The sequence below is a fragment of the Terrapene carolina genome, unplaced genomic scaffold, assembly GCF_002925995.2.
Source record: "Terrapene carolina triunguis isolate 2854851 unplaced genomic scaffold, T_m_triunguis-2.0 Scaffold211, whole genome shotgun sequence".
Classification (NCBI taxonomy): domain Eukaryota; kingdom Metazoa; phylum Chordata; order Testudines; family Emydidae; genus Terrapene; species Terrapene triunguis.
In genome coordinates, this window is record NW_020664562.1 from 22,438,282 (window position 1) to 22,460,702 (window position 22,421).

At 38.5% G+C, this 22,421-nt stretch overlaps 1 protein-coding gene across 1 annotated transcript in view; it reads right to left on the reverse strand.

Moving 5' to 3' along the window:
- Positions 1–22,421, reverse strand: part of LOC112119085 (formin-binding protein 1-like) — a 99,627-nt gene that overhangs the window by 15,861 nt on the left and 61,345 nt on the right. Inside the window, exons 3-8 of the mRNA XM_026655900.1 lie at positions 11,781–11,834; positions 9,827–9,974; positions 9,361–9,423; positions 6,456–6,560; positions 5,709–5,837; positions 335–481 (exon numbers count right to left, since the gene is read on the reverse strand). Of these exons, the coding sequence (XP_026511685.1) occupies positions 335–481; positions 5,709–5,837; positions 6,456–6,560; positions 9,361–9,423; positions 9,827–9,974; positions 11,781–11,834 (646 nt within the window). The remainder of the gene's footprint in view (positions 1–334; positions 482–5,708; positions 5,838–6,455; positions 6,561–9,360; positions 9,424–9,826; positions 9,975–11,780; positions 11,835–22,421) is intronic.

Consider the following 22,421-nt stretch of genomic DNA (forward strand, 5'->3'; position numbering starts at 1 on the left):
CTGAGTACTAAGTACCAGTGGGGTTGCGTTAACAGAGATGAGCCAAAAGGATGAAAAAGCATGAGAAAGTTTTGATGTAGACAACTGACATCAAAACAGGAAATTAGCATTTCGACCAAATCCTGAAGTCATAACTCATTTTTTATTCAGGTAAAACGCTCAAAGACGAGGTTAACTTCAGGATTTGACTCTTTTAGATTAAAAGATAAGTGGACAATATAAATCTGAAATATTTAGTGTATTTTCCCCCCTTTCAATAATATGCCACATGGCTCCCATATTAGTTAACTTACTCATGCATATTAAAAAAAGAAAATGAGCTGAATTCACTTACTCTGCATTCATCAACTGATTTTGCTGCAAGAATCATTCCTTCTAAACATTTAGAGATTATGGGAATAACTTTGCGCTCAGAATCAGCAAAACCTTTATAACATTCACTAAGCTTGATGGTCCTCCGTTCATCCATTTCTTGAAGATGCTACAAAGAAGAAAAAAGATAATATGATTTTGTTTACTGATATCCCTTGTTTATCCTGCAGATTCAGGAGCCATTTTATAACAAAGTATGGAATTTCTTTGTCCAGTATTAGGACAAAACTGAATACAATTAGATAAAAAATAATATTCTTTAAATACATTTTGTCACTGACACCTTTTTAGCAAAAGATGTACAGAACACAGTGTAATCAGGAAGACTGGATACTCTTTATTAAAGACAATATTTGGAAACATAAGGCTTCCTATTGTCACAGTCTGCTTCTCCTCTCTATCCTCCACCCCGTTAATCACATAGACACTTCCTTTAATTAAGAAACATTTCGGATAAAATTTGGAAAATTGTGTAGGACAATTGGCTGAATTTCCCATCTTCTAACCTCCCTCACCCATGTAATTCTTTCTAGGCTTAGCTGACAAAAATTTGAGGCTTTTTTTTTTTAAAGTCTTGTTTTTGTTTTGAACTTTCCTTCCATTTCACACACATTGCCAATAGAACAGAGATTATTAAAAACATTGGGAAAGGATATGAATATCATGTACAAATGGGACACAATTCTAATATCCCATTTAAGACACAAACCCTTTCCTGCAAGAGATGTGTGCTGGAAAATAAGAAAAAAATCAATGTTACATAAGCTTTGTAATGAAAGCCAACTAGAACCATTTCTTATCCAAGTATCTCATTGGATGTTGGCTAGTCCTACATTTAAAACAGAAAAAGGGACCATTAAGTTCAAAATCCCAGAGACCCTTGAGCAAATAAAAAATACTAATAAAAAAAAAACAATAATCCATTATTTATATAATGATGCATATCCAGAGCTCATCCCACTCTTACTATAAAAATACACTATAAAATCTATTGAAAACACAGCCTATTAGTTACAATAATTGGGATCTGAGGTAGGCTCAAGCCTTTGCTAAATCTACCCTAACAGAAGCAGATGTCTCAAGCAGCATCTCACATGATCTCCCTGAGATAAAACTATAACAGCTGAGTCATGTAATTATTTGCTTGTAAATATTACTCAACACTTGCAAACAAACAATAAAAAGAAGTGCTAAGTAAGAGCCTTAGAAAGCAGTGGTTTTCAATCTGTGCTCCGTGGACCTCTGGGGGTCTGTAGACTACATCTAAGGGGTCTGCAAAAGGCTTTTGTTACCATAGAACAGAGGTTTTCAACCTGTGGTCTGTTGACCCCTGGGGGTCCGCAGACTATGTCTAAGATTTCCAAAGGGATCTGCACCTTCCATATGAAAATTTTTAGGGGTCCGCACATGAAAAAAGGTTGAAAGTCACTGTAATAAAGCAAAACTAGGTCTTTGGGATCATATTTGCCGAGGACTTCAGGAAACAAGAGTAATTTCTCATAACAAAAAAAAGTATTTTAACCCTGGAGAAATGTAATAAACCAAGTCTCTGATCAAAAGAGAAAACAAAAATGATCAAAAATGTTCCTCTTGGGTCTTTGCTTAATACACGGATTTCTGCAGTCTCAGGTATGTTCTACAATTCCTTCCTTAGTCTTCTATTGACAGATCCACTGGAGGTAGCATTCTTTACTGATAAAAAAACTAAGTTTTTAACCAGGAAAAAAAATTTCCTCCTGGGATTCCTAGAGTTTCAAATAAATAATTCTTTTGCGATCCTCTCCCATGCTCCTGGAAAATCTCAAGTTTTCTCAGGTTATTAAACGTGTAAATGAATTCAAGGTTTTCATTCTTCCTCTGTTTCCTCTCACTTTGATTCTGAGTAGTAGCTTGTGACGGATGGAAATAAGCCTGCTGGACATTGGGCGGCATCCCAATACTGAATTCTTGATATCTTTATGCACAAGAAATCCTACACCGTTGACATGTTTGTCCTCTCCACTGTAATAGAGTATATGGCCTTCTTCCGTTAATACCTCTCCAAAGTTCTTCCATCTGACCTCAGAGATTCCTAGGAGGTGCCAGGTGTATTGTACCATTTCAGATGTGCGTTCTTTCAACCTCCCAATTGTCTCAATGTCCTTACATTCCATGTGGCTGTGGTGATGTTATCTCTTCCACGGATCCTCTTTGTTGGGGTTACACCAGTAGTATACTTGTCGCATCTGCCCTGGTGGGAGACGGATGGCGCAGTCATTAACAAGCTGGGCTGCAATCAATCCGGTATGGACATTGTTGACTTGCTTACCATATGGTGAGTCTTGGGCAAATTTCTAACCTGGTGGAGCCCATCCCTCTCCAGGCAGCCCCATTTTAGTCGCCTCTTATGAGATGCAGGAGGAGCAGTGGGACTATTCTGCCCCCGGACCCATGTCCATCTAAAGGCAGTACCGTTTAATGACAGTGGTACAAGTCTATGCCCCTACAACAGACTATAACGATGATCAAATTGAAGATTTTTACAGTCAGCTTCAAGACATCATTGATAAGGTACACAAGAAAGATATCCTGATTGTACAAGGAGATTGGAATGCTAAAGTGGGTACTGACGCATAGGCAGATTGGCAAGGTTATTGCGGCCCTTTCTGTAATGCGGTAACCAATGAGAGAGGATTGAGACTTTTGGAGTTTGTCATCTATAACAATCTGGTTCTTGCAAATACATTAGGAGCACATACAGCATCCAGATGATCAACCTGGCACGCACCGATTTCGTTCTGGGATTAACAGAGCTAAAACAAGGAGCTTTCCTGGTGCTGATATTGGAAGTGATCATGACCTTGTAATGCTAAATTTTTGGCTGCAGTTAAGGAAAATCATCAGGCCAAAGTTCACCAGACTCAGAGACCGAAACGTTGCAGAGTCATTCCAAGCAATGATCGGCAGAAAATTTGCCCCACTGCTTGCTCTAGAGGAAGACGTAGAAACAATGACCAACAATTTCAAGGCTGTAATGAATGAGGCAGCAATGGACATCCTTGGGAAACATCGTAAGAAGACAAAACCATGGGTCACAAATGAAACACTACAAATGTGTGATATTAGAAGAGAACTTAAGAGAGACAAGAACAGCACTGAGGGAGCTGATAAATACAGAGTAATTGGCAGAAAGATCAAGAAAGGAATGAAGGTGGCCAAGGAGATATGGATTGAAAAACAATGCTCTAAAATTGAAGAGTGTATCAATAATAAAAATAGCAAAGGAGCCTTCCCAGTTGTAAAAGATCTGATGAAGAAAAGATGGACCAAAGCTAACGCAATTCAAGACAAAGAAGGGAACAGTTACAGAAGAAAGGGACATAATCAATAGGGTGGACAAACTACTGCTCTGATCTATACAACCACCAGACAAATGCAGATCCTAGTATATTAGACAGCCCAGATTGAATAGAGGAGGATGACTTTCCAATACTATGTGAAGAAGTGGAGACAGCTGTGAAATCACTCAAGAATGGAAAGGCTGCAGGTATTGACAACATCCCAGCTGAATTGATGAAATTCGGAGGAGAAATAGTAATAGATGTACTCACCAAGATCTGCAACAAGATCTGGCAGACCGGTGAGTGGCCCTCCACGTGGACACAGTCACTAATCATCACTCTGCCAAAGACAGACAACCTGCAATTGTGTCAAAATTACCGGACCATAAGCTTAATTAGCCATCCCAGCAAAGTGATGTTGAAAGTCATATTGAACAGATTGAAGCCACAAGCAGACAATATCATCGCTGAAGAACAGGCTGTCTTTCATGCTGGAAGAAGTACTACAGAACAGATTTTCAACCTTCGTGTTCTATGTGAGAAGTACTTACAACACCAGCAGAACATCTACCACGTCTTTGTTGACTTCAAGAAGGCATTTGACAGAGTATGGCACGAAGCTCTCTGGGCAACCATGAAGAAGTACAACGTTGGTCGTAAGCTTATTCTTACCATTAAACAACTGTATGCCAAGGCCAGCAGTGCAGTTCTCGTCAATGACACAATAGGAGAGTGGTTTTGCACCACTGTTGGAGTCCGGCAAGGCTGCCTTCTTTCGCCCACACTGTTCAACATCTACCTGGAGTGCATAATGACTGATGCCCTAGAAGATCACATATGCACAGTCACCCCTGGGGGCAAACAATCTCAAATCTTCGGTTCGCTGATGACACTGATGGCTTGGCAGACAGCGAAGATGAACTTGCCAATCCTGTGAAACAATTGGCTGAAACCTCCACAAAATATGGCATGGAAATCAGTGCAGAGAAAACCAAGCTGATGACAAACAAACATGATGGGATCAGCTCACATATCACTGTCAGTGGACAACAGATGGAGACAGTGAAGCAGTTCAAGTATTTAGGGGCAATCATCACTGAAATTCAGGCAAGAACTGTGCAAATAACAGCAGCAGTGGCAAAGCTAAAGCCAATTTGGAGGAATAAGAACATCTCCCTGGAATCCAAACTGACACTGCTGCACGCAACGGTCATCTCCATTTTTCTGTATGTGTGCGAGACATGGACCCTTACAGCAAAACTTGAATGAAAAATGCAGGTAGTAGAGATGAGATACTTCCGTAAAATCGTCACCCAATGCGCTAGGTCATATGAAGACCTCCTGATGACCGTGAAGGAGCACAAGCTGAAGTGGTATGGCCATGTAACAAGATCATCTGGTCTATCCAAGATCATCCTCCAAGGGACAGTACAGGGGAAGAGAAGAAGAGGTAGACAGAAGAAGAGATGGATTGACAACATAAAAGAGTGCACAGGAATGGACTTCGCAGAGATTCAAGCACTGACACACAATCATCAGGGGTGGAGACAATTGGTTGATTGCTCATCAATGATGGTGCCCCAACGACCAATGTGGTTATAGGAGTAGCCTTGAAGTTCCCAGTGTTATCCCAAATGCTTCAACAGACTTCAAGACCTTTGAGGGATTTCCCATTTGTTGCCATCCATTGATCACTTTATATTAAATGAATGCTGCACAGAATCTATGTCCTTGAAAGAAACATTTTCTTCTTTTGCAATATGATTCTAGTATTTAAGCAAACAAAAGGAAGCTTGCTATTTATAACAATATTCACAGAAACTATAACAGTATTTTAATTACATTTCTAAACCTAATTGCTATGAACAATACATGTAAGCTAATACAAACCTAGACATATATGCTTTAGATATCTTATATCAATTTAATCTACCAAGATGATCTCTTTCTTTAAATTTTGAAATCTTCTTCCCCCTCAAAAAATAAAGAAATTAATTGTATTAAATATTGTTTTACCTTGTAAATCTGAGGAATGACAATGTAGTAATGTTTGTGTTGCTCTCCATTAAAGTTCTGTAGTTGTGCAGCATATTCATTTTTGTTTTCATCTGCCATGTGTGTACGCAGGTTTAATTGTTGCTTAGCCTAATGGGAAGTCACATCAGTACAAACATGCCTCATTTGTGTTCTCTCAAAAGAAATGTAACATTACTTTAACTAGCTTTCCCACCAATTACATAAAAACATTAGTCACAGTAGCTGTGGAGGCACAAACATTTCTTCCTATAATTAACAAAAAGGGAAGGAATGTGAGTGCCACTAAATTTGTAATGTCAATCTACAGGTCATATTTAGGAACTGCCATAAAAACTTCCTCTGCAGCCATTGGACTAAAGGTGGTTCAGAAGAGTACAATAGAATCCATTAAACTAGATTCTAAGCACATTACACCACAAATTACATCAGACGAATAACCCCATCTACAGCTTCTGTCTTAGACATTACCTGTAATTTGCTCTGTGATCATCCTTTGAATAATTAAAAGACTAAAATATGTCAATATGCTGACACACTACCTCATTACACTGTACATTAAGTTTTAAAAGATGAATTATACTGTTACTTTGATATTGCCTAAAATATGTAAATAGATATATTATGCTGTTCAAATATTGCTACAAAACATAAAGCCATCAAAAATTAACATTTTCTAATAATAGTAACAACAAGAAGGAGGAGAGGAAGAAGTGCCATGGGTTTTACCTTCTCAACATCGGCCTTGGTTGCATTGGTGTCGTTGTCCAGTCTTTCATAGCTTTGCTGTGCCTTTTCTGCCTCTCTGCACTCTCTTTCAAATTTCTTTTTGCTCTATAAAAATCATGAAAACCATATTGCAGACAAACCAACAGACAGTTACAGCAACTTCAAAACCTAGATATCTAAGCTTCCATTTAAAGTTTCCATTAATCTCGGCTGAGAAGAGCCTTCACTTTGAAAATCAAAGCACTGCTGTCTTGTTCGATCTGCAGTCAAACCACTCTTTCTCCAGGGGTTTTAACTTGCTCCATTTACCTTAATGGGGTGCCAGCACAGAAATGTTCAAAATAGGTTTTAAAAATATTATACAAGCAACCAAATTATGAACACCCAATTACAGAGACAAATTTAATTATAAAGAAAAGCTGGGTCCAGATTTTAGCTCAGATTTGGGGGGGGGGAAGGAGGGGAGAGACCGGGGAAGAAAATCCAAATCTGGACCGGACCCAGACATCTGTAAAATTTTAAAATAAATTTATTTAACCAATTTGTTACAATGATGTTAATTGACAAGACACTGAGCACGGTTTAGCAGTGAGCAGAGACCAGAACAAAGAGTGTTCAGCAATGTCTCAGCTAACCACTATTAGACCCTCTGACACGATGCTGAACAATGGTCGTCCTGGTCTACACTGACCACACTAACCCATACTTGGCATCATATCAGCTAACCTTACTGATGACAAATCTGTCAGATATGGTAAGATTTCACAGCATAGATTAAGCCTTCAGAGGTTTGTTGTGAGACTCTGTAGCCAGAGACAACGTATCTTCATATATTTTGAGAGTATCTCACAGAGAAGTGCACTGTCAGTATTGCCAACCTACTGAGACTGCAATTCTCAACACATTTACTGTAAAGTGGTCTCTGACTGTTGACACCTGATGGCTCTATTTTATGCCCCATTATTAAACATCCAGGGTGAGAAAAGGCTGTTACCCATCAGGTTTACCAAAGCCCTATTAATTCCTCATTTTTAAGCCGGAATTAGATGGGACTTGAAACAATACATTAAAGGAAGATACATACACACCAATAAATGATGAAAGTATGTGAGCACATGAAGTGCTAGCATCTGCCTGAATGGTGTTTTTCAGGACCGGTAACGCTGTTTTCCATAGTGATTGAAATATATTCCTCTGCAGATATTGAGAATTCTTCAGTTTCAGTCACCTTTATTTCCAAGACAGATGATTGACTCCAGAAAAATCACCAAGATTTTTCCTGTGCAGTGATATGTAATTCTAATTTATTCTGACATTCAGAGGGAAGTTAGTGTTTGTAATACTGAAGTTTCAAAGATGAACTGGAAAGCTAAAAATTAAAACTGAGACAAACAGTCTCTCCAATTTACCCATCAGTGGAGGGGCATTCAGCACAGAAATAAGTTTTAAATAACCATCTTCAGTGAACTGAGCAGTGCCCTGTGGATTTCACGGAGAAGGGGGAAAAAAAGGTCAATTAAAATTTTATTTCTGCACTGCATGTCCCTCAGTCTGGTAAATGGGGACCACTCAGCATAGAAATCTGGGATTAATTCAGTTTTCACTTCTGTTCTAAAATTAGTTCACCTTAAAATGATTTAATGATTTCCCTTCTCTCTTCCTTCCTTCCGTTTGGCACTGGTTCAATGGAAATGTTTCAGAAGTGCAAATGTTTTTGTAATTTTCCTCCTGATTAGCACCTTCCTTTCCAAAAATTTAGTAACAATAGTCAAGATTTCCAAAAAAGAATGTTGAACCTTTTGGAACAATTTTCAGCAACCAACTGCTACCCTCTCTTGACACTTTACAAATGAAGTATTTTGAAATCCTATTGCTTATCCTCTCTTCTTTATGTAAAGCATGTGTCTTCAAAAATTTCTTTAATTCTTCTGACTCTGCCTTCCTAAATATGAATCTTCCATCTCTCCACCATTGTTTCAGGATATCTGACCAAGATGCAACACATTCTAAGGATGGTGCATTGGCACAGGGGGAATCTGTGTCAATATCACTTCAAAAGTATCACTGATTCATGGAAAGTAGAGTTTATGTTCTGCCTCCTTTTAAACTGGGCCTTTCAAAGAATGGAACCCTGGAGTACTCTGCCTGTATTCCTCTATTAAACTGAGTTTATACTGACTGAAAGTGAAATAAACAAAAAAGGACTATACAATACACATTAGTTATAGTGGCATTCTCGAATAAACGTTTTGTTACAAGCCATCTTGATCAAGTACAGTGCTGATGACAGACTTAAAGCTTTGATTTCCTAAATGATGCATAAATAAATGCTACATACCTTCAAGTCTTTAAACACAGTTGGGTTAATTTGAGGTTAATTAGTAAGAACAGAAACTTAAGAAAATCTACTACAACTACTAAGGAGGCAGCAGGAAATCTATAAAAATGTGAAAAGATGAACATAACTAGTGACACTGCTCCGCAAAATAAGCTACTTCTTAGATAAACTGTAGGTAGTTACAATGAGAGCAGGCTAGGAGAAAAGGGACTGATAGCTGAAGGATTGCTAGGCTGAAGGATTGCTAGTAGATGCCTCTGGGGTATAGGATTGAGTGTTATTTTCAAGAAAATTCTAATATATTTGAAAGCTACTTCTCTACGTCACATTACCCCAAATACCCTAAAAGGGTAATTCCGACAGAGAACAACAACTTACAGAGAAATGAATTAAGTAATGAACTATAAGTACATTGTATTCTGTCTTGGCTACTGAACAATAAATCTAATGTGATCATTCAGTGATACAGCTAAACACTAAACACAGACTGATCAAAAACACAAAAGCAAACGTAATGGCAACAGTTGTGCAGAACTGTCCGCTACTAATATTAACAGAAAAACTCACATTATCCATCTGTTTCCAGCACATGTCAAGATACTGCTGAGCTTTTCGCCCCTCTTGAAGATGCTGTAAGGGCATAAATAAGACATTTTCACAAATCTCAGATACTGTTAACATTACTGGTTTCTGTTCTAGTTTACATTCAGTATGCTTTGTCAATTGCTTACTAATTTAGCAAGGTATTTTATTGGAGATATTACCATCCATGCAAGAACAGCACTATAGACCAAGGTTATTTTTGTACTCAAAAGTTATTAATGGGTACTATTCTATATTTGTATTTTGAACATCATAACAAGTAACTATGTATTAAAGAGAGCTACTCTGATGTTATATTAAGTTGCACATAAAACTTATAATTGAAACTACTGTCACATTTATACTACTGACTGGACAAATAAATATACAGATTCTTTGAATGAAAACAGTCATTTTATACACTATTGTTGCATAAGAATATAGGAATTACCATTTTTCTTTCTGTTTTTAGATCATGAGAATATCTCATTAGTTCTCCATACACTCTGTGTCCCATTTCTTCTGCTACTACTTCTCGTTGTCCTGCATAGTCATTTAACTCATTAAGGATGTTAAAAAAGGCTAGACATGATGTAAACCTGACAAAATACACATTAAAAACACAAGGTGAAATTGATTTTTACTTTCACTAAGGATTTCTTTATTTAGCCATTAAGAGAACATAGAGTGTGTTAAAATTAGATACACTGTAAAATAAGCCTTAGACTAATGTTGAACTACAGTGAAAATGCACAGTGGGGAAAGCCTATGTTGGGCCTAAGACGTACCACATTCTAATGTCTCTTCATACACAGTTTATAAGAACATGGATTTTGGGGAGTGGAAAAGAAAGAATAAGAATACTACCTGGAAGGCCCTGCAGTATAGTGGTATCTCCTAAGCTGCCAACTGAGAGGCCTGAGCTTGGGAACGGACTTAGGTCCCTAGGCTCGGAGGCTGAACTTGTTGCAGAGATGATGTGCTTGGTCTTGAGGGTGGAACATGCCAATCATACCACTCATATGCATCCCGATGGATGATCTACAGAACAAGTTTGCTATCAGCTCTGGAGACAGCTGCCTGTTTGCCTGCCCACCTCTTGGCTGGAGGTAAGGTGCCACTATGGCTGGCACTAAAAAGGGGGAGGGGCAAAAATAAGGGTAGAAAGTGTGTGTGGAAGGGAGGAAAGAAACAAAAACAGTCACCATATTAAAATATGCATCTCTCTTTAATTATGGAATATTGCCATCTTTTTAAAGCTGGCAGGGCCTGAATTCCATTGTGGAGTTGGAAATCCTGACTCCTGCAGTCCAGATTTCTTTGAGGTGGGTTTGAATAGAACTTGAGGTGTTTCTGGTGGGGTTCCCCAAGGCATTTCTGCATAGCACTTCCCTGGCTGCAACGTGAAATCCATCCCACATGATATCCTTAGGTTTTCACCATTCTTTCATTCATAGTCCAATTATTTATACTTTAAAAACTAGCACTGTGTTTTAATCAGACATCAAAAATCATCAATGACAAGGATAGCAAAACAAGCACTTCTCTTAGGCTATGTCTACACTGTAGTTGGGAGTGATTGTAGGCTTACATGTGCTAGCTCTGCTGGAACTAGTGTGCTAAAAATGGCAGCATTGGTGGTGGCTCAGGCCAGCCTCCAAAGGACAACTCCATGGGAGATCTTACATACATACGTAGGCAGCTAGCACAAGATGCCAGCTGTGCCACCGCAGCCACGCTGCTATTTTTTAGCATGCTAGCTCAAGCGTGTACGTCTACCTGAACTGGGAATCACATCTCCCCACTGCAGTGTAGATGCATCTTTACACTACTGACAATGGAGTTGCTTAACATGCAGTGTTACTACCACAAATGGTCATCCAAATCTACTTTGCTTCTCAGAGGCAAAGCAAGTTGCCAGAGTAACACACTTGAGTTTCACTAGCCAAAAATAAATGACAATTCAGCACACAATCAAAACCCTAGTCTGCAGAGCTGCACTGGTAACACGTTCCCAGGATTCTCAAAAGGTTAATAAAAATTGTAAGAAAAAGAAACACACACATTATGGCCAAATTATTCCCAATCCTATAAAAGTAATGCCAGATATATATATTGCACTAAAACTTCACTTTCAAACTCTTATGCTAAATGAAGTTTAATTTGGAAAGCTGCTAATACAAATTACCACACTATCATCACTTTAAGACATCAATAGTGGGAACAGTAAAGTGTAATATTTAATTGTAATGGAACAAGAACCCAAACAGAGGAGGTCCTGATTTCATACATTTGCTAATTTATCCGTCAAAAATATTACACAGAAAAAGTTCCATTAAAGATTAAACAATATACAGTGGTATTTGCTATTTATATATGTAAAACTTTAAATACATATACTTTACCTGGGCTCTTCATCTTTTGATGAACGTTTGGGACAGTACTTCTTAACCAGATTTCTGTTAAAGGTGAAAAGTATATATACTGTATTATAAAAGCATTTTTCTAGTTGCAGTTTCAAAAAAAATAATAAATAAAAATAAAATAAAAATTGGAGAGGGACATAGCGATAAAAAATAGGCCCCAGTGCTGCAATGGATATTCATGGGCAGAGCCTTATACCAGTGAAGGTCTCTTTACAGTATGTGACCCTAGTGCTGCAAACTATTTGAACCAAGAATTTGATACGACTTCACAGGGCAAACTCATTTTGGTGTAAACGCAGTGAAGCCAACAGAGTAATATATATTTTAAGGCACCTGTTGCCATAGTAACTAAATCACCTCATTTATTCACCTCCAACTTAAAAGGCTCACAAACAGCAGGGTTTATATTACCATTTACTATCCTACCTGGAGATACAAATGATACAGACAGGCACAGCTAAGCAAAGTGCAAATCATACAGTCATTCTGGGTACCACATTCATGACTGTTTGGAGAAAGCCAGTGACCAGGGTTTGGCTTTCAGCAGACATTCAGAAAAGTTATTTTAACTACACTACAGTCATTGTTTTGAAAATGAGCAGATTCTTAGGGTGCGAGATGCAGAATCTTTTTTTAAATGGAGGCAATACCTTGCACCTGAAAACATCATCAGTGTCCCTGGAAATATCAACAGTTCAAAAGCTACGAAAAGATAATCTAAAAAAAAAAGAGACCGAGGCCCCTAATATGCTCTATGTAGCACGTGGACAGACTGCTGTGCTTTTGAGGAGCATCATTTACTTTAATGGACATAGCCGTGCACCTCATGCTACTCAATGCAGTCTTGATCAACACATTTGCTGCACTAAGTCCTCTAGTCAGACACTGATAACGCAGGGATGCACTGCTACAGAAATAACTGCAGGATTAGTGCCTAAATTTTGAAATGCAGTAGAACAACATTATAAAGAATCCTGTGACATGCCAATGCAACATAACGTGCCCACAATCTTACAAAAAGGGGGAAAAAAGAGAGAGAGAAACAATACTCGAGTGTCAATTTTCAAATACAATCCTTCTCCAAAGCATATATTCCCCCCACTCCAGCCCGGCTGCACCAGATTTACTGTCCCCAAAAATAAGATTTATTGCCACCGGTAACAACTTTTCTGAAAGCCAGAAAGATACCTGTAGGACACCATGAGAGTCCTGCCTTTAAAAAAAACAAACCCACAATTAATTCTCCCCACCCCCCTATTTTCAGTATGCGGACAAAGATCACATCTTCATACTGCAGTATCTTTTTTATTCTAACAGCCTTCAAAATTCTCTCTTTTTATAAACCACAAAAGTTGCAATTATAGCTCCATTACTGATCTCCCTGCCTCTGTCTAGAAGGAATTTTGTATCTTTTTCAGCAAATACAGAATAATTTTCTGTGTCAAAGTGAAATAAACCAACCATAATTTTAACAAAATACAAGAGGATCTGGCACTTCTCTGGCCACTGGCACATCTTTAAATCTAATATTTCTACATTTTATTTGATTTTCCAGTAATTCCAATAGTCTCTATCATACGATCAGATTTTATCATGTTTTATGCAACCTGTTATTCTCTTCAGTTTTTGCTTGAATTTACTGAAGATTTTCTGCTAATTAATTTAAGAGTCTACTTCAGTAGCTCTAGTATCCAATGTGGTCATGTTAGCAGAAAACTCTTTAGCTTTCCTTCCGTAATAGTCATGGACTTTTGCAGAGCATTAGTTCTTGTCAGTACTTATTAAAACCTTTCACAACAGAATCTGTATCACCCAACTTTATTGTTAAGAGTCTTCTGCAGCCAACAGAAGATGGCAATGAGTACAGTCTGAAGAGGTGTCAGGTTTGTTTATAAGCATTTTGAAAGCATATGAATTTCTTCCCCAGATATTTCGCTAAAATACTGTGTATACTGCACTTTCTTCACCATTAAATCCTATTTAGTAGCTGCAATGTGAAAGGCAAATAGCAGAACTAACTCCTGTATATTTTCCATTTTAGGCTGCTAATACCAATACTGCATACCCCATCCTGTATTTCATTTGCCACAGATTTTTATCCACTGAAACAACACACTATATATTTACAATCCAAACAATGAAAACCAGTACAAATTAGCATATTATTTACATATTCCTTTAGGATGGCAGTTGCCCAGGCTTCCCTTTGTTCACAGTCCTAGGATTTAAAAGTCCAGTTACACTGGAAGGTTGACTGCAAGAACAGCACTCTCTTGCTCTGCTGTGTAACTCAAAAACCATACTGTGTCTACTTATTTTACTAATACTCTCACCCTTCACACTTTTCAGAGTGACAAAGCACCAAAATGTGGATCACCTATGTTTTGTTGCAACACAGTTATCACATAGGATGTTTTTTTAAACCATAAAAGTGTCTAAGGATGTTTTCTCACTGTGAATTAAATAAGCTAGTTATTCAAAGAGAAAAATGGGGAAGGGGAAGAAATTCCATCATGTGCAAACAGAAGAAACCCTCCCCAACTCTCACCCTCCCCAGGTCAGCATTAAGGTTTAATTTCTGAACCGTGCAATTCCCAGCACAGACAATCTAACACTTGAGCTAAAGAAGTGTTATTTCTCTATTTGGACCAGGCCCTTTGGGGAGGTTGTGACACTTCAGCAAATTGTTGTGTAACCCACTGACAAGCAGCACTAGAATGCTGGAGATCAGGATTTTTGCATTCTATTCCTACCTCTGTGAAGGAAGTGTACCTAGAAGTTAGAAAAGTAGTTGTAAGTACACAGATTTGCAACATTCTGTAGAAGAGGCAGTATGACAAAGTAGGCAAGACTTGGGCCTGTCATAGTAGAGACTTGGGTTCTAGTCCCAGTTTCACCAGAAGTGACCTTGTTCAACCTCTCTTAACTTATATGTAAATTGGGGGGAATGATACTTGCCTCTGTATGAAAGGGGTATGAAGCAATGCTCAGTGGAGAAGTGCACAAAAATATAAGCAGCAGCCAGTGTGGAAGAAGAGATCTTAATCTGATCTGTGAGCCAAGGAACAGTGGGTTTACTTCCCTCTCCTCATGTACATGGAATGCTGCATGGCTTGGCAATGCCCAGCATCCCACAGGAACTCTGTGGCAGAGGCAGACAGAGAACTCAGTTCTCCAAAGTGGCACTCAGCTACTTGAATCATGAGATGGCTCCTTTCTCTTCCTGCAGTAACCTGCCTCATTCAATGCACACCTTCCAACTTCCACAACAAATGAGGCAGGGGTCACGCAGACAATCACCTCATTCACTACACAACCCTGATTCATATCCAGAGCAGTTCCTAACTTTCCTAATTTTTGAGCGCTTAACTTTGCAACATTAACATTATTTTACTATACTGTTTTATTTTTACATGCAATTTCCTACTTTTTAAAAAGCAAAGTAAAAAAATAATCCATCATGACCTATATGGGGGTCAATATAGTTATCAGCAGAACTGGAACCTTTAGACCTACTGCACAGACCTCCTCTACTTGAGCTACCATAATAACTGATATGCATAGTAGGATGTCATCCACTATATCAGTTAATCACTCAAGAAGACGTTTTCCCAGTCGGTTTACCATCTATTTACTGACAGCAGAGGAATGTTGAATCTCGGGAATCCTGGGTCCAATGTGACGTTCCGGAAGAAGTGTGTTTAGTAGCTACATATCTTTCACCTCTTGTTCCCTCAGCTCCAGTCTCAGTCCTATGCCCACCCCATTGTGCGAGGATGGATCATGTTCAGTCGCTCTGTGGGATAGCGTACGAACGGTCTAGTTGACACAATGGAACTATGTGGGGATAGAGCACATTCAGTGCAGACAGAATCTTCCGAGAATTTTGCTGTCAAACTAACTAACCTCTACTGAGCATGTGCAAACTATGATTTTTTAAGAGGCTTATTGTTTGTCCAAACGTTGGCAGATTTTCACAAGAATGGCAAAAGGCACATGCCTGACACTAGGATCAGCTCTCTGCCCGATTCCAAGTCAGTGCTGCAAAGCTTGGAGGTGCTAGAGCTTCATAACGAAATGGTGTAAGAATTTTCTAACACAGACAAAGCAAAGTATTTTTCATAATTTTATTCTTAGAAATGGCAGAACTGATCTTGCTGAAACTTTCAAAAAATATTCAGCCTGAAGCAGACATCAGGCATGGAAAGTTCAGCCTGAATAAGTAAAGTTTGGCAAAGTTATAAGCAACTGAAAACAGTGTCTTTGGCCTGGTCTACACTACGGGATTAATTCGGATTTAGCAACGTTAATTCGAATTAACCCTTCACCCGTCCACACTACAGAGCCATTTAGTTCGAATTAAAGGGTGCTTTAAATCGATTTCTGTACTCCACCTCGACGAGCGGAGTAGCGCCAAAATCGATTTTGTTAATTCGAATTAGGGTTAGTGTGGCCGCACACCACCGAATTAATGTGGTTAAAATAAATGGGGTAGTGTGGCCGCACACCACCGAATTAATGTGGTTAAAAACCGAATTAATGTGCTTAGTGTGGCCGCGCACAATCGAATTTATACAACCTGTTTCCCAAATTCGAATTATCTAAATTCGGATTAATCCCGTAGTGTAGACATACCCTTATAATCGGAAGTGTTAGGCAACTTTAACTATAACAACAGGCATCACTACCAGCGCCCTCTACAATAAACTAACCTACAATGCCATTTTTATAGCCACTTTTCCAACTACCTCCTCAACTTAGCATATCTCTGCTCATCATGCTATTCCCTTCAAAAGACTGAGCTCATAATGGCATCTCCTTCCTGCTTTATATTAAAATATAGCTCCTAATATTAGCTAAAGGGGGAGCTCATTTTTCCATCCAAAACTTCTGAAAATGTGTAATGTAAGAGATTATATAAACACCACCAATAAAATACAGAGCTAAATACTTGTATACCTATGATGCCCAGAACTATTTCACAAATTCAACTTTTACTGTTCTAAATCATTTTATGAATAAAAATTACTTCAGAGGGCAATACTGACTCTCGAGGTATAGACAAAAATTTCTCTCCAATATCACGGAGCCCATTGTCTGCGTGCAAATTCTACTTGCTGTGCTGGTAGAGATTAAAAGCAGACAAGGCTCCATATATCTGGATAGGTTTGTGTTTTTTCTCATGTCAAAAAAGACAAAACCTCTTCCTTGGCACCCAAAATCATTTTCCTATGTTGCTTTTTCTGGTATTATTTTATATTCCTGCCTTACACTCTTTATATCGAGGCTTACATTATAAACAGGGAACTCGTAAAATACACCTCATTATTATTCAGAAGGTGAAATCCATAACAAGCATAACAATGCTGTAACTAGGCAACTGTGCAAGAGCCTTTTCAAGAGAAGATTTTCTGGCATGTTACTGATAAGAAAGGAAAACCACTTAATATAAAGCATACAGTTTAGAATGGCAGTGGGGGAGGGTCATGATTACTGATGACTTAGTAGCATGCTGATTTCTGTTCTAGTTTTATTTTTCCAGTGTGGTGCTATTTTTATTAATCATTTCTAGGAAGACAGAAATACCTTATGACAACCTTCCCCCCAAACAAAAACAACACACACTGTAGCATTTAAACCAAATTAGCCAGCAGTTGGATCCTGACTGCATTTGGGCTCACATGAATTTGTAATTTGATGCATCAAATTTTGTCAGATTTTCTAAGGACTCAGCAAACAGTAAATAGCTTAGGCTTCAATAAGTGCAAAAGATAATACACATGGAAAGACAGATCATGAGTGCAAGAGTCAGAGGAAAAACGGAAGGCATGGAGAGAACGATCAAAGGAGCACAAAAGGCTATTCTAAAATGAGAACACCAAGTCTTGAAAAGCAAAGAGAAAATGAACTGATGTCCTGGAAAATAACCCTTAGGTGCCAGGGGGTTTGTGAGGACATGAGGAATAGAAGCTCAGGCAGCACTCTAGAAAGTATTTGCTGACAGGTATCTCTTGGAAAAAAGAAAAATGTTTGACATTTGTATCTAAACTTGAGTTTAGCTCTTGGAATCTAAATATATTGGTCTGTCCAGATGACGAGGCCAAACCAAAAAAAAATCTAATAAATAAGAAGTCTGTTAGGTCTGGACCAAATTTTATTTTTTCCAAACGTTTTGCTGAATTGAGAATTGGGGGGGGGGGGGAAGAAACTGTTTCAAATAAACCAAAACATTTTGGGTCAACCACAAACATTTTTTTTTCAATGTGATCATTTTCAGGTGTTTTCTCACACACACACACACACACACACACTTTTTTTTTAATTGGCCAAATTTCAAAGTGGAATACCATTTCAACATAAAAAGTTGAAATATAACATTTCAAAATGGTCAAAATGAAATTTTTTGACATTTTTGAAATAAAAAAAAGTAGTAAAAATTATTTGTTGAATTCTATCTGAATTGTGAATAGATTCAGAGATCCAAAAAATACATTTTTCAGCAAAAATACCATTTGCAAAAAGAAATTTTTTTAAAATTCACCTAGCTCTATGTAGGAGCAGGAACTGGCAATTATACCCCCATCAGTAAGGCATTGACATAGGGATCTGCCCAGATGGAGCTCACTACAGGCATGGTGGACTTAAAGTGAAGCTGAAGAGTAAGAATCTAGACTATGAAGCGTTTTATTCTGTCAGGTTCTTAATGACAACTCAGATTAATCTTTTCTTCCACCCCCAACCCACAATGTTTTGAATCTTTAAGGTCACAAGATTTATTAAAAGAGTTTATGATGAACAGTTTGTTTAGCATTGTAATTATCTTCTGCAATACAAAGCAAACACACTGGAAAATAATGAGAGTCTATTTTAGCAGAGCATATTATTAGGATCTTTTTCATTTACAGAATAAAGAAAACTCATTCTGTCATTGTGAGGATAGAAAATAAAGAGTTGATGGCTTAGAAAGCGGACAATGGAATATGACTCTTTTTACCACTAGGACATCAATTTAAATCCCACCCAGGTTAGTAATGATTGAAAGTCATTGCCGTTGCTAGCCTATGTGAAATGAGTTACGGCTAAGCTTGGCAGAATTTGATATTTTTAAAAAATAATTTTGATGGATAATATCAATGTTTATTTTTAATCATCTTTTCCCCCAACTTTTATCTACTTACATTTTTGCATTTATAGGAAATTATGGGAGGGTCATATATAATAATTTAACAACAGTATGAAATTGAAAAAGTTAAAGCTTTATAACAGTTAAAACACAAATTGTCAACTTTACATGTCAAAATATATCAAGTAAATATCCTTAAATCAAACTCTAATAAGTTTTCAAGCAGCATTTTTCTTAATTGAAATTTACAAATAGGCAAAGTATCAGTAGAAATGTTTTTTTCATCAGTTTGTGTGTACGGTGAAATCAATATTTACCAATAAAAATCTAATCCTTCCAGTCTAGTTATGGCCCCTTACTCAGTGGACACATATCCACAGTGTACATACGGGCACCACTTTTCACATTAATTAATGGCTTCAGCAGAGATTCTTAGGATTACTAAGGGCACAGAAACTGAACTCATCCCTAACCGTGGCCTTTCTAGAAAAGGATTTACACACACCAGTAGGGTGGAGTGGAGAATCTTGGACTACCCCTACTGGTGCTGTGCCCAAGTCTGTATATGAACAAATTATTTCACAGTCTAACAGGGTCAGTTCAGCACCATGCGCAAGCACTAAATTAATATAATTAAAAATAAAGTGGAGACAAAATGAGGGCTCTAGATTAAAAAACATTTTATTGCAGCTGAAAGTAGGATGGTCAATTTTTTTAGTGGCAGGATTAGACCACTTTGCTCTCTGGTTTGGTGAAAAGACTCAAGGATGAAATAATTATTGCTTAATGAAATCTAGGGGTTAAGATGCTTAGTACTTTTAAAGTATATCGTGGGTCTCCCAATTCAACCCTCTTTGGAAGTAGTTCTAGCTTTCAAGGAAATGTGTCTATTTTCTGTAACATAGGATGGAGTTATGTAAATCTCATCAAGTGCCTCAAGTCACTACATTACAGCATTTTTCTGTAAATATTTGTATAGAGGTGTAGTTATCTTGAATTTTGCATATGGTCTTTAGGTCCATACAGTACTGTAAGCAGCGTTACAAGTGGGTGCAGTTTCATTGACATTCTAAAAGTTGTTTTGATTAAATGACTTCAATACAGTTGGAGCAACCAACTCTGAATTTGACCTGCAATCTTTATATTCCATTAAGGGAGATTTTGGAAGTGAATTATATTTAAAGTTTACTTTCACAGAATATGAAGCAATGCAATTAGAACTTCCAGGCCTTTTGATAGTTAAAGGAAAAGCTCCACTTTTAATGGCACTCTAGTAGCTTGAAAGATTGGAATAGCACCAACTAACAGTTATGGTGAGCACTGATCACAAAACTGTTTTAATTTAATATCTCAATAAGTTATCAGAAAAAGCACTCAACTGAAGACAAAACACCATAGAAAGGAACTATGTGGTATCTGAGTACAAAAGAAAAAAAACCAATCTCTTTGGAATATGAGAGTTCATATGCTTTGGTTCTTAAGGTAATCATTAAAAGAAAATTTGCCACATCCACATTTGGATAATAAACAACAGCTTAAGTTTTCAGCTCCAATCAAAGGAAAACGGATTTGGGAAACAAACACATATGGTGGTAATCTGCATTCCCATCTTAACTTTTAAGCTTACATTTAAATAACATTTCTCTGTTTCTTGTATATAGCAATTTTGGTAAATATGTCTCAAGGTGGCTTGAAATGTACATTAATCTGCTATGAAGAAAAAACAACAACCCAGTAGTACACATTAGTCAACAGGGGATAATCACCATTACGATTTAAGCAAAACATTTTCTATAACTGACTTACATCAACTAGATGACTCTAGAGATCATGGAATATTACATAATTAGAGAACAACGCTCATCCAGAATCCATAGAAGTGGCTTTTTCCGCCTCGCTCCAGTTTAAAGCAGCTGAACAAATTCAGAATTTTATTTTGTGTTGAAGTTACGCTAGTTATACTTCTGCATCACATAATAGAAAGTTGTATCTCCCACTATAACAGTGTTAGCATGAAAGAAATGTGCTGAACAGAATAAAAATAAAAAGGAGTTAATCTCTGGAATTGTTTTGATTTGACAAAGAGGAAGTAAACCAAACAAACCTCCTCCCTTTCATCAACAGTTACTGTATCAAAAACAACATCATTACAAGTATCCACTGACAGTATAATAATTTGACACACAATAAAACCAACTTCTTTCCAGTCATAAATTAAGGACAAATTAAATATACATATCATTGAATGACTTTGTTAACCTACTGCATATCCAGTTCTACCTGTCCTGACCCATGTTCCTGGAACTTTGCAACAATCAATAACCTGCCCATTCTTTGGTTCCCCGGTAACATATTATGACATTATAAGTTTTACACAACACGCCTCTTCTTTTGCTCCTCTTTAATTGTGCTCAAGAAAATGACTGGTTAGAGCAGTAGTCTCCAACCTTTTTATGTACAAGATTACTTTTTGAATTTAAGTGCAACCCAGGATCTACCCCACTCTTTCCCCGAGGCCCCGCCACCTTCCCGCTCACTCACTCCACCCCACCCTCATTCACTTCCACCGGCCTGGGCAGGGGGGTGGGGTTCGGGAAGGGGGTGCAGGCTCTGGGTTAGGGCCGAGATCTTCGGAGTGTGGGAGGGGGCTCTGGGCTGAGCCTGGGGCAGGGGGTTGGGATGCAGGAGGGGGTGAGGGATGCAAACTCTGGGAGGGAGTTTGCATACAGGAGGGAGCTCAGGGCTGGGGGTTGGGATGCAGGAGGGGGTTTGGAGTGCTGGCTCTAGGAGGAGGCTCGGGGTTGGGGTGCGGGTTCCCGCTGGGTGGCACTTACCTCGGGCGGCTCCCAGTTGGAGGCGCAGCGGGGCTAAGGCAGGCTCCCTGCCTACCCTGGCCCCACGCTGTTCCCAGAAGGGGCCAACACGCCCCTGTGGCTCATGGAGGGGGCCCATGTGGCTCTGCGCACTGCTCCTCCCTGCAAGCACCGCCCCCACAGCTCCCATTGGCCAGGAACAGGGAACTGCGGCCAACAGGAGCTGCGGGGACGGTGCTTGCAGACAGGAGCAGTGCGCAGAGATCCCTGCCCCCGCCCAAGGGGCCGCAGGAGTGTGCTGGCCACTTCCGGGAGTGGCAAGGGGCCAGGGCAGGCAGGGAGCTGGTGACCACTGGATTAGAGCAAATTATAAGGGTATACATTTTTAATTTATAAAGTGCACTATGCAAGAATTCCAAGGCACTATACTTTTCAGGAGGAATTACAAATCTTATCCAAAACAATATTAAAAATGAAAGAATGAAAGGTTTGTTTTTATATAATACTGACATAATAATACAGATAATATCAATTTTAGAACACAGTAGGTAATACAGTTCACATATGGACAATGCAGTCCTTTATAGTTAAGGATCAACATTAAAAAAATCAAGGCACAGACAAATCTGAAGTCAATAAGGCGGCCCCCCTCTGTAAAGTGGTCAAAAAATAAGCTTCAGTTAC